The sequence below is a fragment of the Oncorhynchus mykiss genome, chromosome 23, assembly GCF_013265735.2.
Source record: "Oncorhynchus mykiss isolate Arlee chromosome 23, USDA_OmykA_1.1, whole genome shotgun sequence".
Classification (NCBI taxonomy): Eukaryota; Metazoa; Chordata; class Actinopteri; order Salmoniformes; family Salmonidae; genus Oncorhynchus; species Oncorhynchus mykiss.
In genome coordinates, this window is record NC_048587.1 from 45,664,650 (window position 1) to 45,682,367 (window position 17,718).

General features: G+C 42.1%; 1 protein-coding gene across 2 annotated transcripts in view; it reads right to left on the bottom strand.

Annotated features, from left to right (window-relative positions):
* macrod2 (mono-ADP ribosylhydrolase 2) overlaps window positions 1-17,718 on the bottom strand; it is a 1,190,608-nt gene that overhangs the window by 688,322 nt on the left and 484,568 nt on the right. For both annotated transcript variants that reach the window (XM_036960545.1, XM_036960544.1), the window contains exon 5: window positions 16,259-16,375. In XM_036960545.1, coding sequence (XP_036816440.1) covers window positions 16,259-16,375 — 117 coding nt within the window. The remainder of the gene's footprint in view (window positions 1-16,258; window positions 16,376-17,718) is intronic.

The window sequence follows — 17,718 nt, forward strand, 5'->3', positions numbered from 1 at the left end:
GGAGACACACCAAACATGTGGAAGAAGGTGCTCTGGTCAGATGAAACCAAAATTGAACATTTTGGCAACAATGCAAAATGTTATGTTTGGCGTAAAAGCAACAAAGCTGAACACACCATCCCCACTGTCAAACATGGTGGTTGCAGCATCATGGTTTGGGCCTGCTTTTCTTCAGCAGGGACAGGGAAGATGGTTAAAATTGATGGGAAGATGGATGGAGCCAAATACAGGACCATTCTGGAAGAAAACCTGATGGAGTCTGCAAAAGACCTGAGACTGGGACAGAGATTTGTCTTCCAACAAGACAATGATCCAAAACATAAAGCAAAATCTACAATGGAATGGTTCAAAAATAAACATATCCAGGTGTTAGAATGGCCAAGTCAAAGTCCAGACCTGAATCCAATCGAGAATCTGTGGAAAGAACTGAAAACTGCTGTTCACAAATGCTCTCCATCCAACCTCACTGAGCTCGAGCTGTTTTGCAAGGAGGAATGGGAAAAAAAATTCAGTCTCTCGATGTGCAAAACTGATAGAGACATACCCCAAGCGACTTACAGCTGTAATCGCAGCAAAAGGTGGCGCTACAAAGTATTAACTTAAGGGGGCTGAATAATTTTGCACGCCCAATTTTTCAGTTTTTGATTTGTTAGAAAAGTTTGAAATATCCAATAAATGTCGTTCCACTTAATGATTGTGTCCCACTTGTTGTTGATTCTTCACAAAAAAATACAGTTTTATATCTTTATGTTTGAAGCCTGAAATGTGGCAAAAGGTCGCAAAGTTCAAAGGGGCCGAATACTTTCGCAAGGCACTGTATCTACCTCCATCACTCCAGTATCCCTGTCACCTTACCCATATACATATCTACCTCCATCACTCTAGTATCCCTGTCACCTTACCCATATACATATCTACCTCCATCACTCCAGTATCCCTGTCACCTTACTCCTATACATATCCACCTCCATCACTCTAGTATCCCTGTCACCTTACCCATATACATATCTACCTCCATCACTCCAGTTTCCCTGTCACCTTACCCATATACATATCTACCTCCATCACTCCAGTATCCCTGTCACCTTACCCATATACATATCTACCTCCATCACTCCAGTATCCCTGTCACCTTACCCATATATATATCTACCTCCATCACTCCAGTATCCCTGTCACCTTACCCATATACATATCTACCTCCATCACTCCAGTATCCCTGTCACCTTACCCATATACATATCTACCTCCATCACTCCAGTATCCCTGTCACCTTACCCATATACATATCTACCTCCATCACTCCAGTTTCCCTGTCACCTTACCCATATACATATCTACCTCCATCACTCCAGTATCCCTGTCACCTTACCCATATACATATCTACCTCCATCACTCCAGTATCCCTGTCACCTTACCCATATACATATCTACCTCCATCACTCCAGTTTCCCTGTCACCTTACCCATATACATATCTACCTCCATCACTCCAGTATCCCTGTCACCTTACCCATATACATATCTACCTCCATCACTCCAGTATCCCTGTCACCTTACCCATATACATATCTACCTCCATCACTCCAGTTTCCCTGTCACCTTACCCATATACATATCTACCTCCATCACTCCAGTATCCCTGTCACCTTACCCATATACATATCTACCTCCATCACTCCAGTATCCCTGTCACCTTACCCATATACATATCTACCTCCATCACTCCAGTATCCCTGCACATATAAATATGGCATTGGAACTGCCTTTTTAAATAGTTCCTGTATATAGTATGCTTACTCACTTTATTGTGTATTTCATTTTTACTATTCTTATTTATCATGTGTTTTTCTTCTAGTAATACATTGGTATTGATCATTGTTGGGTTTTGAGTTTGCAAGAAAGGCATTTCACTGTACTTGTTCGTGTGACATTAAAACTTGAAACGGCTGTTTAATAAATATATTAATTAATTACCGTAGCCTGGTCCCAGATCAGTTTGTGTTGCCTTTTCAACTCCTATGATCATTGTCAGGATTTGGCAAGACAGCACAAACAGCTCTGGGACCAGGCTAAGGCTGACTGACTTCCTAACCACAAAGCCATAACAACTCAACTCAAGTAACTCATGCAACACAAGGACTGTATCACAAAGACTATTCCTTATGCTCTACTTTTGACCAGCGCTCTATGGGGCCTGGTCAAAATAAGGCTCTGGTCAAAGTAGTGTACTATATAGAGAATAGAATGCCATTTGAGACACAAGAAGGGCCAAATAGACAATTTCCCTGTCAGATGTAATAGACAGACAGGGTTTTATTTGGGGTCTTTCAGCAAAGCTACATGGATAATGACTGTCATTGATTAATAATCCGTGGCCCGGCCATCATCATCAGTCCCAGATGTGAATAGGTACTCTCTCAATTGAGTCTCAAATGCCACCCTATTCCCCATATGGCCCAGGTCTAAGTAGTGCACTATATAGTGAATAGGCTGCCATTAGGGATGAAGGCTTAAAGGAGTGGTTTGTCAACCAATGAGCCTCAGGCTAAACTTCTTAGTGAGGACAAATGGACGATCATTTTCTGGTCTGAGGATAGAAAGAAAACAACCTCATCAATGGGCGGGTTTTATAGTTGTCATTTCCATTTTCTATTGGCTCAGTGCGTCATGTCAAAGCTCCAAACAAGAACGACTAGGATTTCACATCATTACTTTGAGCTACTTCCACTGAGGGGCAAACCCGTTCCTTTAAGACACCATGGCTGCGTCCCAAATTATACCCATACCCCGCCCTGCAAAGTGTACCCATATGAGCCCTGGTCAAAAGTAGTGCACTATATAAGGAATAGGTTGCCATTTGGGATGCAAACCAAGTCTTTGTCCAGACATGAGGAAGCATTTGATTTCTTATTGCTTTACCAGTGGTGCCTTCCCTCCTTTTCTTATCATTTCCATATTAGCTAAAGTGATATCATTTACCTGTGCCCTTGACAGATTGTGATCTGTGCCTGATGCCAGTTGGTTGGAGAGATTTACATTTGATGAGAAGAATAATCTTGTTCTCTCTGTATCTCTCTCTGTTTCTCTCTCTCTCTGTTACTTTCTATATATCTCTGTTTTTCTCTCTCTCTGTTTCTCTCTCTCTCAACATACCTTTGACAGAAAGAATAGTCTTTCATGATGCTTTCAAGGGGATTGTATAAAACTACAAAGTACTATACAGCGAAAATACAACAGACACTGTACTTGAGAACAACCCTACATACAAAGGTTAGAAGCTGTTTGAGAGAAGTCCTATTGAGTCATATTCACTACTAAGATAATAGTCTAGACCTGCTCAGTTAAATGGAGATAATTCCCAACTCCTTTCAACACAACTACAGAATGCATTTCATCTCATAGAACTCGGATATGGTAGAGCAGCACTATTCTTCCACAGAAAGGGTCTGTGGTTATTTGGACTTGCTCATATCAGCACCCTGAGACAGGAGAGAAGAACTATGCTATGTGTATGTGCCTTGGGGGAGGGAGAGCCAAAGCTACTCTGGAAAACTCAATTAAAGAGGTTTTCCGGAACTTTGGCGACTACATACAGTACCAGTCAAAAGTTTGGACCCAGCTACTCATTCAAGGGATTTTTTTTTTTTTACATTGTAGAATAATAGTGAAGACATCAAAACTATGAAATAACACATATGGAATCATGTAGTAAACAAAAAAGTGTTAAACAAATCAAAATATATTTTAGATTCTTAAATGAAGCTACCCTTTGCCTTGATGACAGCTTTGCATTCTTTCAACTAGCTTCAAGTGGTAGTCACCTGGACTCATCAGACCAAAGGACACATTTCCACTTGTCTAATGCTCGTGTTTCTTGGCCAAAGCAAATATCTTATTATTATTAATGTCCTTTAGTAGTGGTTTTCTTTGCAGCAATTCGACCATGGAGGCCTGATTCATGCGGTCTCTGAACAGTTGATGTTGAGATGTGTCTGTTACTTGAACTCTGTGAAGCATTTATCTGGGCTGCAATCTGAGGTTAAGTTAACTCTAATGAACTTATACTCTGCAGCAGAGGTAACTCTGGGTCTTCCTTTCCTGTGGCGGTCCTCATTAGAGCCAGTTTCATCATTGGCCTTGATGGTTTTTGTGACTGAAGTTGAATATAATTTCAAATTTCTTGAAATTTTCCTCATTGAATGACCATCATGTCTTAAAGTAACGATGGACTGTCATTTCTCTTTGCTTATTTGAGCTGTTCTTGCCATAATATGGACTTGGTATTTTACCAAATAGGGCTATCTTCTGTATACCACCCATACCTTGTCACAACACAACTGATTGTCTCAAATGCATTAAGAAGGAAATAAATTCCACAAATTCAATTTGAACAAGGCACACCTGTTAATTGAAATACATTCCAGGTGACTACCTCATGAAGCTGGTTGAGAGAATGCCAAGAGTGTGCAGAGCTGTCATTAAGGCAAAGGGTGACTACTTTGAAGAATCAAAAATCAAAAATATACTTTGATTTGATTAACACCTTTTTGGTTACTACATGATTCCATATGTGTTATTTCATAGTTTTGATGTCTTCACTATTATTCTACAATGTAGAAAATAGTAAAAATAAAGAAAAACTCTTGAATGAGTAGGTGTGTCCAAACTTTTGACTGGTACTGTACAAATATTAACATACCAGCACCCCACACTCACAATCACACTGCCGCCGTAGCAGCCATGACATCATTCTGTTATGTTGAAGTTTGACTCTGATGTGTTCCCAAACACTACCTGATTATATTGATACTAAGGAACATGATATGATGTATGTTGGGATTCTGTGTGGTTGTTTACCCAAATGATTAATCTGCAGTGAAGCAGTGAAGATTTTCCAGAGTGACATAGTGAACGGTGGATATATTAGCTTAGAGTCTCAAACCTATGGAGAGTTAGTGTGACTTTGACCCGATTTCCATGGATATATGACTCTTCCATAGAGGTCTGACTGTCGAAATGTGGCCTCTGTATACACCACACAGGCTGATAGCCAACCCAGCCCATGTTTCAATTACCCCAACAGTATCTGTTTTAATCATTAGGCAAATCCAGCATCACTAACAACTTCAAATCAAATAGTTTATGAAACATACACAAGTAAAAACATTCATATTCAAAGGAGAAATGAATAAAGTGAATTTCCATATTTTCTGGGGTTGACAACTTTCACCTCATTAGTAAGTGAGAATGATGAAAAGGCAAACGTCTTTGAATTAGCTTGATTTCAATTTCAATAAGTCCACTTCATTTACATTAGCCCGGGGGAGAGTACATAATTGTGTGTTTGTATGAAAAACTAGAGAGTCTAAATCCTTTATATGTACACACGTAGGCAAGCCTTGAACTAAACAGCACATGCCAAATCCAAATATTCCATACATATTTTCTACAGATGTAGGATTTTATTTTGATTACTATTTTGATGCTGAAAAAAAAAGTGACTGACAACCCACACTAACACACAGTTAAATGAACAATATTGTACTTTTCAAGTAGCCTACTTTTGGACAGCTAATAGCCTAACCACCGATCAAGCAACATTATGAAGTCAAATCCTGTTGCTGTAGGATTATTTTGCTGTGACAATATAGGTCAAATGATGATCCTAAATCTATATGTATTATTTATTATATAAGTGTGTGTGTGTGTGTGTGTGTGTGTGTGTGTGTGTGTGTGTGTGTGTGTGTGTGTGTGCGTGCGTGCGTGCGTGTGTGCGTGTGTGTGTGTGTGTGTGTGTGTGTGTGTGTGTGTGTGTGTGTGTGTGTGTGTGTGTGTGTGTGTGTGTGTGCGTGCGTGCGTGTGTGTGTGCGTGTGCGTGCGCGTGTGCGTGTGTGTGTGTGTGTGTATAAAAAGGGGCAAAGCAGGAAATACAAACCATGCTGAGCAAAGCATGAGAAGATCTCATGTCAATCAAAACAAATGAGGAAATGTTGATTGCCAGCAAATCAAAATGAAACTCAATACAAACCTTTGTACCACTGTTTGTCTTCGGCATTGTAACTGTTTTGTTCATTTTGTGAGGGGAACGAGAATGTTTTGTGAGGTTCTTCTGAATTGATCAAATGAGCACAGAACACTCAATAGAGACAGGCTCACAATGGCTGCGTAGGCAGAGGACAACAAATATTAAGTCACACAAGGACAATTCATTACAAAAAAGAAAATAATATGAACGTCTGAAAGACTTCTGATAGAGACTTCAGATAGAGGCTAAGTTCCAAATGGAACCCTATTTCTTACATAGTGCACTACTTTCAAACAGGGAACATGGTTCTGGTGAAAAGTAGTGCATTATATAGGGAATAATGTGCCATTTGGGAAGGAACCATAGATAATAGTTATTTAGATAAAGCCTAGCATTCACAGACAGAAAGAAGGAAGATAGAGTGAAGTCAAAAAAGCTGTCAATTTCCAAGAGCAGTCAACAATGAAAATAGTAAGGACGACAGCGATGAGAACAAGAGGAACAAAATAAATATACTTTTTTGGGGTGTGTTTAGCAAGAGAGAAGTGTTGTATTAAAGAGAAAACTAACTGACAAGACTTATTTCAATCAATTTGCTGTTCTCTTTTTTCTGATGCATTCCAAACTCATATTCATATTGACCTTTTCCACATTTTGTTACGTTACAGTCTTATTCAATAAAAATGATGAAATAAAAACGGTCCCTCATCAATCTACACACAATACCCCATAATGACAAAGTGAAACAAGTTTTTATAAATGTTTGCACATTAAAAAAAATAAAAATATTTTTTTAAATACCTTACTTAAGTATTCAGACCCTTTGCTACGAGACTCAAAATTGAGCTCAGGTGTATCCTGTTTCCATTGATCATCCTTGAGATGTTTCAACGACTTGATTGGAGTCCACCCGTGGTAAATTCAATTGATTGGACATGATTTGGAAAGACACACACCTGTCTGGGAAGGTTGCTGGATCAAATCCCCAAGCGGACAAGGTAAAAATCTGTCATTCTGCCCATGAGCAAGGCTTAACACACTGTTCCCGCGGATGTCGATTAAGGCAGCCCCCCGCACCTCTCTGATTCACAGAAATGCAGAAGACACGTTTCAGTTGAATGCATTCAGTTAATTAACAGCCATTAATGCTAATCCTGGACTGTCCTGTCAGGGACCTGGGGTAGTGGTGCAGGCCACGCTCACAATGGTGGAGAGGGACAATGTTAGGACTGCTTTAAGAGCGTGTTAGGACTGTGTTAGGACTGTGTTAGGACCGCTTTAGGACCGTGTTAGGACTGTGTTAGGACCGCATTAAGGCTGTGTTAGGAGCATTTTAGGACCGCTTTAGGAGCGCGTTAGGACTGTGTTAGGACTGCTTTAGGACCGCTTTAGGAGCGCATTAGGACTGTGTTAGGACTGTATTTAGGCTGTGTTAGGACTGTGTTAGGACCGCTTTAGGACCGTGTTAGGACTGTGTTAGGACCGCATTAAGGTTGTGTTAGGAGCATTTTAGGACCGCTTTAGGACTGTGTTAGGACTGCTTTAGGACCGCTTTAGGAGCGCATTAGGACTGTGTTAGGACCTCTTTAGGACTGTGTTAGGACCGCTTTAGGACTGTGTTAGGACCTCTTTAGGACTGTGTTAGGACTGCTTTAGGACCGCTTTAGGAGCGCATTAGGACTGTGTTAGGACCTCTTTAGGACTGTGTTAGGACCGTGTTAGGACCGCTTTAGGACTGTGTTAGGACCGCTTTAGGAGCGCATTAGGACTGTGTTAGGACCGCTTTAGGACTGTGTTAGGACCGCTTTAGGACTGTGTTAGGACCGTGTTAGGACTGCATTAAGGCTGTGTTAGGACTGTGTTAGGACCACTTTAGGACTGTGTTAGGACCGCTTTAGGAGCGCATTAGGACTGTGTTAGGACCGCTTTAGGACTGTGTTAGGACCGCTTTAGGACTGTGTTAGGACCGTGTTAGGACCGCATTAAGGCTGTGTTAGGACCGCATTAAGGCTGTGTTAGGAGCATTTTAGGACTGCTTTAGGAGCCCGTTAGGACTGTGTTAGGACTGCTTTAGGACCGCTTTAGGACCGCTTTAGGAGCGCATTAGGACCGTGTTAGGACCGCTTTAGGACCGCTTTAGGAGCGCATTAGGACTGTGTTAGAACCGCTTTAGGAGCGCATTAGGACCGTGTTAGGACCGCTTTAGGACCGCTTTAGGACTGCTTTAGGAGCGCATTAGGACCGTGTTAGGACCGCTTTAGGACCGCTTTAGGAGCGCATTAGGACTGTGTTAGGACAGTGTTGGGACCATATTAAGACTGTGTTAGGACTGTGTTAGGACCGTATTAAGGGAAATGAAGGGGGAAGGGGGAAACCTAGTCTGTTGTATAACTGAATACATTCAACTGAAATGTGTCTTCAAAATTTAACCCAACCCCTCTGAGAGGTGAAAGGGGCTGACTTAATTGTCTGTACCTGTGTGTGTGTAACTCTTCACAGTCCAGCTGTTCCATAAGGTGTATTTTTATCTGTTGGACCATGTTAGGACCATGTTAGGGCCGTGTTAGGACCGTGTTAGGACTGTGTTAGGACCATGTTAGGACCGTGTTAGGGCCGTGTTAGGACCGTGTTAGGACCATGTTAGGACCGTGTTAGGACCGTGTTAGGGCTGTGTTAGGGCCGTGTTAGGGCTGCGTTAGGACCATGTTAGGACCATGTTAGGACCGTGTTAGGACCGTGTTAGGGCTGTGTTATGGCCGTGTTAGGACCATGTTAGGACCATGTTAGGACCATGTTAGGACTGTGTTAGGACCATGTTAGGACCATGTTAGGACCGTGTTAGGACCATGTTAGGACCATGTTAGGACCGTGTTAGGGCTGTGTTAGGGCCATGTTAGGGCCGTGTTAGGACCATGTTAGGGCCGTGTTAGGACCGTGTTAGGACCGTGTTAGGACCGTGTTAGGACCATGTTAGGGCCGTGTTAGGACCTTGATGATGGGGAAGAAAGAGTCAAAACAAAGGACACAAAACACAGGTTTTTCTGTGAAGAGTTTGGAGAGGAAGGCCATATAGCTACAGGCAATTTAGATATAGATTGAAGATTAGAATACAGCTGGTCTTTTTTAGTCATAGGGTCAGAAGAGGGAAACCACACAATTATAGGTATTTTACAGAGAACATAACAAGCTAAAGCATGTTGTTGTGTTGCTGCCCACAGAGCCGTAGTGTGTCCGTGATAAACATGTTTACTTATTTAGTTGCGTTTTTCCAAGAAATGCTCACACACTGAGGCACTTGACACTCTCCTCCCTTTAAACAGAAATATCTAGTGATGTTACGTTTGATACCGGAGCTCCGAGGCATGTGTCAAAATCACTAAGCAGCTAACTTCGAAGCAGTGTGCCGATGCGTGGATCACTTTATCAGAAGTACGTCATCAATGATGTCCAAAGCTTCGTTTGATCACATGCTTTTTCAAACCGTGTGTTGCAAAATCCGAGATTCCACTGATTTCGCCTTGGTTCCAGTATTTTCTCGATTCCAAGCTGCTTCAAAACACCAACCTCTACTGGACACTGTACTAACAAATATAAAGTTCATTCGCAAAGTATTCAGACCCCTTGACTTTTTCCACATTTTGTTACATTACAGCCTTATTCTAAAATGTATTAAATAAAAACATCTCAGCAATCTACACACAATAACCCATAATGACAAAGCAAAAACAGTTGTTTTTATACATTTCTGCAAATGTATTAAAAAAAAAAAAAAAAACAGAAATACCTTATTTACATAAGTATTCAGACCCTTTGCGATGAGACTCGAAATTGAGCTCAGGTATATCCTATTTCCATTAATCATCTTTGAGATGTTTCTACAAGTTGTTTGTAGTCCACCTGTGGTAAATTAAATAGATTGGACATGATTTGGAAAGGCACACACCTATCTATATAAGGTCCTACAGTTGACAGTGCATGTCAGAGCAAAAATGAAGGAATTGTCCGTAGAGATCCGAGGCAGGATTGTGTCGAAACACAGATCGAGGGAAGGGAAACAAAACATGTCTGCAACACTGAAGATCCCCCAAGAACACAGTGGCCTCTATCATTCTTAAATTAAATACGTTTGGAACCACCACGAGTAATCGGGGGAGAAGGGTCTTGGTCAGGAAGGTGACCAAGAACCCGATGGTCACTCCGACAGAGCTCCAGAGATCCTCTGGGAGATGGGAGAACCTTCCAGAAGGACAACAATCTCTGCAGCACTCCACAAATCAGGACATTATGGTAGAGTGGCCACACGGAAGCCACTCCTCAGTAAAAGGCACATGACAGCCCGCTTGGAGTTTGCCAAAAGGCACCTAATGCCTCTCAGTCCATGAGAAACAAGATTCTCTGGTCTGATGAAAAGTTTTGGCGTGAATGACAAGCGTCACATCTGGAGGAAACCTGGCACCATGCCTACTGTGAAGCATGGTGGTGGCAGCATCATGCTGTGGGGATGTTTTTCAGCGGCAGGGACTGGGAGACTAGTCAGGATTGAGGGAAAGATGAACGGAGCAAGATACAGAGAGATCCTTGATGAAAACCTGCTCCAGAGTGCTCAGGACCTCACACTGGGTCGAAGGTTCACCTTCCAACAGAACAACAACCGTAGGCACACAGCCAAGACAATGCAGGAGTAGCTTCAGGACAAATCTCTGAATATCTGAATAATATAAATATTGAGTTGCCCAGCCAGAGCCGGGACGTGAACCCAATCTAAGATCTCTGGAGAGACCTAAAAATAGCTGTGCAGCAACGCTCCCCATCAAACCTGACAGAGCTTGAGAGGATCTGTAGAGAAGAATGGGAGAAACTCCCCAAATACAGGTGTGCCAAGTACAGGTCGACTGATTAATCGGAATGGCCGACTAATTAGGGCCGATTTCAAGTTTTCATAACAATCGGTCTAGGAACGGTGGGTTAACTGCCTTCTTCAGGGGCAGAACGACAGATTTTCACCGTGTCAGCTCGGGGAACAAATCTTGCAACCTTACAGTCACTCCACAAGGAGACTGCCTGTTACACGATTGCAGTAGAAGCCAAAGTAAGTTGCTAGCTAGCATTAAACTTATCTTATAAAAAACAATCAATCAATCACTAGTCAGAATTGCACATGGTTGATGATATTACTAGTTTATCTAGCGTGTCCTGCGTTGCATATAATCGATGCAACGCTGGAGGATGACTTAACATCGTTGGACGACTGTACCTAACCAAAAACCCCAATGCCTTTCTTAAAATCAATACACAGAAGTATATACACTGCTCAAAAAAATAAAGGGAAAACTAAAATAACACATCCTAGATCTGAATGAATGAAATATTCTTATTAAATACTTTTTTCTTTACATAGTTGAGTGTGCTGACAACAAAATCACACAAAAATTATCAATGGAAATCAAATGTATCAATCCATGGAGGTCTGGATTTGGAGTCACACTCAAAATGAAAGTGGAAAACCACACTACAGGCTGAATGTCCTTAAAACAAGTCAAAATTAGGCTAGGTAGTGTGTGTGGCCTCCACGTGCCTGTATGACCTCCCTACAACGCCTGGGCATGCTCCTGATGAGGTGGCGGATGGTCTCCTGAGGGATCTCCTCCCAGACCTGGACTAAAGCATCCGCCAACTCCTGGACAGTCTGTGGTGCAACGTGGCATTGGTGGATGGAGCGAGACATGATGTCCTCAATTGGATTCAGGTCTGGGGAACGGGTGGGCCAGTCCATAGCATCAATGCCTACCTCGTGCAGGAACTGCTGACACACTCCAGCCACATGAGGTCTAGCATTGTCTTGCATTAGGAGGAACCCAGGGGCAACCGCACCAGCATATGGTCTCACAAGGGGTCTGAGGATCTCATCTCAGGCGAGCTACCTCTGGCGAGCACATGGAGGGCTGTGCGGCCCCCCAAAGAAATGCCACCCCACACCATGACTGACCCACCACCAAACCAGTCATGCTGGCGGATGTTGCAGGCAGCAAAACGTTCTCCACGGCGTCTCCAGACTCTGTCACGTCTGTCACATGTGCTCAGTGTGAACCTGCTTTCATCTGTGAAGAGCACAGGTCGCACCTGGCAAATTTGCCAATCTTGGTGTTCTCTGGCAAATGCCAAACGTCCTGCACAGTGTTGGGCTGTAAGCACAACCCCCACCTGTGGACGTCGGGCCCTCATACCACCCTCATGGAGTCTGTTTCTGACCGTTTGAGCAGACACATGCACATTTGTGGCCTGCTAGAGGTCATTTTGCAGGGCTCTGGCAGTGCTCCTCCTGCTCCTCCTTGCACAAAGGCGGAGGTAGCGGTCCTGCTGCTGGGTTGTTGCCCTCCTACGTCTACTGATGTACTGGCCTGTCTCCTGGTAGTGCCTCCATGCTCTGGACACTACGCTGACAGACACAGCAAACCTTCTTGCCACAGCTCGCATTGATGTGCCATCCTGGATGAGCTGCACTACCTGAGCCACTTGTGTGGGTTGTAGACTCCGTCTCATGACACAACTAGAGTGAAAGCACCGCCAGCATTCAAAAGTGACCAAAACATCAGCCAGGAAGCATAGGAACTGAGAAGTGGTCTGTGGTCACCACCTGCAGAACCACTCCTTTATTGGGGGTGTCTTGCTAATTGCCTATAATTTCCACCTGTTGTCTATTCCATTTGCACAACAGCATGTGAAATGTATTGTCAATCAGTGTTGCTTCCTAAGTGGACAGCTTGATTTCACAGAAGTGTGATTGACTTGGAGTTACATTGTGTTGTTTAAGTGTTCCCTTTATTTTTTTTAGCAGTGTATTTTTAAACCTGCATATTTAGCTAAAAGAAATCCAGGTTAGCAGGCAATATTAACCAGGTGAAATTGTGTCACTTCTCTTGCGTTAACCAATGTGAAATGGCTAGCTAGTTAGCGGGGTGCGCGCTAATAGTGTTTCAAACGTCACTCGCTCTGAGACTTGGAGTAGTTATTCCCCTTGCTCTGTAAGGGCCGCGGCTTTGTGGAGCGATGGGTAACGCTGCTTCGAGTGTGGCTGTTTTCGATGTGTTCCTGGTTCGAGCCCAGGTAGGGGCGAGGAGAGGGACGGAAGCTATACTATTACACTGGCACTATTATAGTGCCTATAAGAACATCCAATAGTCAAAGGTATATGAAATACAAATGGTATAGAGAGAAATAGTCCTATACATACTATATTAACTACAACCTAAAACCTCTTACCTTGGAATATTGAAGTCTCATGTTAAAAGGAACCACCAACTTTCATATGTTGTCATGTTCTGAGGAAGGAACTCAAACGTTAGCTTTTTTACATGGCACATATTGCACTTTTACTTCTCCAACACTTTGTTTTTGCATTATTTAAACCAAATTGAACATGTTTCATTATTTATTTGAGGCTAAATAGATTTTTATTGATGTATTACATTAAGTTAAAATAAGTGTTCATTCAGTATTTTTGTAATTGTCATTATTACAAATAAATAAAAAATTGGCCGATTAATCAGTATCGGCTTTTTTTGGTCCTCCAATAATCGGTATCGGCGTTGTAAAACCTCTAGTGCCAAGCTTGAAGCGTCATACCCAAGAAGACTTAAGGCTGTAATCACTGCCAAAGGTGCTTCAACAAAGTACTGAGTAAAGGGTCTGAATTCTTATGTAAATGTGATATTTCAGTTTTTCTTTTTATATACAATTAGTAAAAACAAGGCCTGGCCTATGTTAAATGTATTTTAAAAAGTACAAAGTGTTTGTTAGCTGTTAAGCCTGTGTTAAAAGATGCTTAAAATAATTAAAAGACAACAAAAAAAACAAGTGTGATTGTGTTGAATTGTGTTTGGGAAATACAGATAGCTATGGTTTTAAAGAGGTGGTGGTAATATTTCATTCAGTACAGAAATGTGTAGGTGGCCTAACTTCCCCTTTCCCGCAAGCTAAATTGTGCCAAGATACCACTTTTGTTGGACAAGCTATGTTTTCAAAACTGTAATGTTTACATGAATTCTGATTATTTCTAGGGATACACAACATCCTGAAATATATCTCGACATCTTTGTTTGAAAGAATGCTATATTTCCCTTGATGGAGTGATGCTGAATGTAAAAAAAACTTAAACCACTCTCCCCTACAGAAGATGTGTCCACAGCCCGAGATTGTTTGTGATATCGTGACATAGTAAGTTATTAAACTATGACATTTGACATATGTTATTAAATTGTTATGGAAGTGTCAGGCAGTGTTGCCATAGCAGAAAATGGAACAGACTGTGTGTGCACGTGTATTTTCCATAGCAATCAATGGAACCACCTGTCTGTCTATCATCCTGCATGACTCATTGGTTTATCTGCTTGGCTTGTTTGACAGCTTTAAGACACATTAAACACAAACCAATTTCTCCACAACTTTCATTTGCTTGCAACCCTCTTCTAATTTCACAGGCTCTCTGGGTCCTTTTTCTGGGTCAGTCCCAAATGCCACCTTATTCCCTTTATAGGGCACTACTTTCAACCAGGGCTTATAGGGCTCTGGACAAAAGTAGTACACTATATATAGAATAGGGTGCAATTTGGGAGGCATCCATCTCTCTGTCTTACAGAAACTATTCAGGGAAATGACACTACCACTGGGAAGTTTAATACAGTTTGACAGAACTGTACCAAAGCTATACAACTATACAACTATAAACCCCAACCCTAACACGACCATATTATTCCAGCTTTGTTTGTGGCACCTTTTTAAGTGTGGCAGGTGCATTAGAAATAATTACCAATGGTCATCTATCACCCTTATCACTCCCCCAATCTAGATGTGTCCACAGACACACCTCTTCATCCATTACCAGATTAATATCTCTCTCTCTTTCTGTCCCTCTCTCTCTCTCTCTCTCTCTCTCTCTCTCTCTCTCTCTCTCTCTCTCTCTGTCCCTCTCTTTCTCTCTCTCTCTCTCTCTCTCTCTCTCTCTCTCTTTCTCTCCCCCACTCTCTCTCTATCTCTCTCTCTCTCTCTCTCTTTCTCTCTCTCTCTCTCTCTCTCTCTCTCTCTTTGTCCCTCTTTCTCTCTCTCTCTCTTTCTATCTCTCTCTCTTTCTCTCTCTCTCTCTCTCTCTCTCTCTCTCTGTCTCTCTTTCTCTCTCTCTTTCTCTCTCTTTCTCTCTTTCTCTCTCTCTCTCTCTCTCTCTCTCTCTCTCTGTCTCTCTCTCTCTCTCTCTCTCTCTCTCTCTCTCTCTCTCTCTCTCTCTATCACACTCGCAGACAAATGTATGTTATATACCTCCTTCCCTGAAAAAGCCTAAAACAACGGCAGCCTTCTATGGAATGACGATCTCCATAACTCACCAAGAGGAGAGTTATGTGAACCGTTAACTGGATAAATCAAGGATAAAATATCAATCAAGTTACTACCAAATGTTTCCCTTAATGTCTTTATTTGTTTGCAGATGGCACCCTATTCCATATATAGTGCAGTGTTTGACCAGAACCAATGTGCACTGTAAAGGGGAATAGTGTGCCATTTGGGATGCAGACTTTGTGTACAGATGGAACCTCCAACAGGGCGTAGAACAAGCACCTACCCATCATAATGATAATGACTCTGTTAATAATAAGAGCCCATTCATCAGTAATGGCCAATCACTACTAATAAATGATGATGGAACTGTCGTTCTATATCCAAAAATAAAGAAATAAAGTGTGCAAGCAACTGTAAACTCGATGGACTGATTGATAGGATTCATCCTAAAATGACTCAAATGTCCCCAATGTAATTCAGTATGCAGTGAGGCAGTGGGGTGATTCACAATGTCAGTGTAGTCATTATGTAATGTTGCAGACATCACTGGCAACAATGTCTTACAGAAGGGATACACTGGACATCATTGCAACCAATTGTTCCTATGGGGTGGGTATGTTAACTGGGATCTTGTAGCTAGTGGGTGGGTGGTGTAGTGATAATTAGGTTGGCAGTCATGTTGTTACAATGATCCGATTGGATGTAATGCATAGAAGCATCATCATGTCCCAGCGTTTCACATATCATATAGAAAGAGCTGGTATGCACCATATAGAATTAACCATATTCATTGCAGGTATTGTAAAGGACACAAATGCAGCATAGTGTAGGATGTAGCATCAAAACAGCACCCATGGCAGGGAAAATTGGAACAGGGATAATAATGGATTAAACGGTACTCACATTTAGCCGGTAGGTCGTAGCCACAGGTGATCTTGGCGTTGCCGGTTTCACAGCCATTGAGTGTGATGCATTCTTCATACAGACAGGAGCCTGCCGCTTTGTGTATGCAGCCGTCAACTGAAAACACAGAGACAGAAAGACACATACGTGTTAGTCCTACTAAGTGGGCTGTGGTGTGCTAGCTAGTTAGCTGTATTGCGCTAGTTAGCTGTTGTGTGCTAGCTAGTTAGCTGTGGTGTGCTAGCTAGTTAACTGTGTTGTGCTAGCTAGTTAGCTGTGTTGAACTAGTTAGTTATCTGTTGTGTGCTAGCTAGTTAGTTGTGTTGCACTAGTCAGCTGTGGTGGGCTAGTTAGCTGTGTTGTGCCGGCTAGTTAGCTGTGATGGGCTAATAGCAGCCATGTGTCATGTCACCTTACACAGTTAAGTCGCCATGAGGTCAGATTTGAATTACACTAAACCAATACAGCTTCCATAACACATTGAAAACCACCCGCTGATGTTAATCTCACTAAAACACAAACATGGTCAGCCAAAGAGACGTAAGTCAGCTAGCTACAAAGTGTGTACTGTACGTGTCCTCTTTCTTCCTCAGATATGCCAAAACAGTTCACTCTCCACATCTCTTTACCCTCATGCATTATCAGTAGCTTATGGGTCTGTTGCACATGTTGCTAGTGTTATTTGACCACAGAAGCAAGAGGCCCCTGCTGCTAGTAAATATTGACAGAAATAGGCTCAGCAAGAATTAAATTAGCTACTGTTTGAATTTCATAATGCCTCCACAGAGTAGTCACACACACACTTACAAAAAAAGATTGCAGTTTTGAAACTGCAGTAACAGTGCAGTAACTGCAGTCGACTGGTATTTTGAATGCCGTAATTGCAGAATAACTGCAGTGAACTGCAGTTATACTACACTCTAACTGCAATTACACTGCAAAATGACTGCAGTTAAAAAAACATATTTTGTATGCAGTAGTTGCAGCATACTGCAGTTATATTGCACTCTTTTTTTCATAAGGGGACACACTGCACATAACACACATTTCCTTGAATATTTCTCTCATATCATCAGCTAGGGTACAGTTATACCCCATCACTATGCTGTGGATGGTTTATTGTTTTATATCATGTCCTCTGTGGAAGGATGCCTAAGAGTGTTATAATGTGGATTTGTGATCCGGTTCTGTCCTGAGTGTTCCTTCCCTTCCTAGTTGATGTGTGTCCTGCCTGGCCAGTCCCCTGGGTAAATCCCTGCCCACTAAGGTTCTAATTCACCGGGTTAACGTGTGTGCGTGTCTAAGGATATGTAGTGTTTTCTTTTTCTCTAGTGAATCTGGTTATTACGTCCATACAAAACCTTAAAAGGGAATACAAAACTTTTCTTCTAAGTCATGATGTACAGTATCTGCACTGGTAACATCTCTGAGAGTTCAGAGTGAACCTGGTTTTCTCCAGG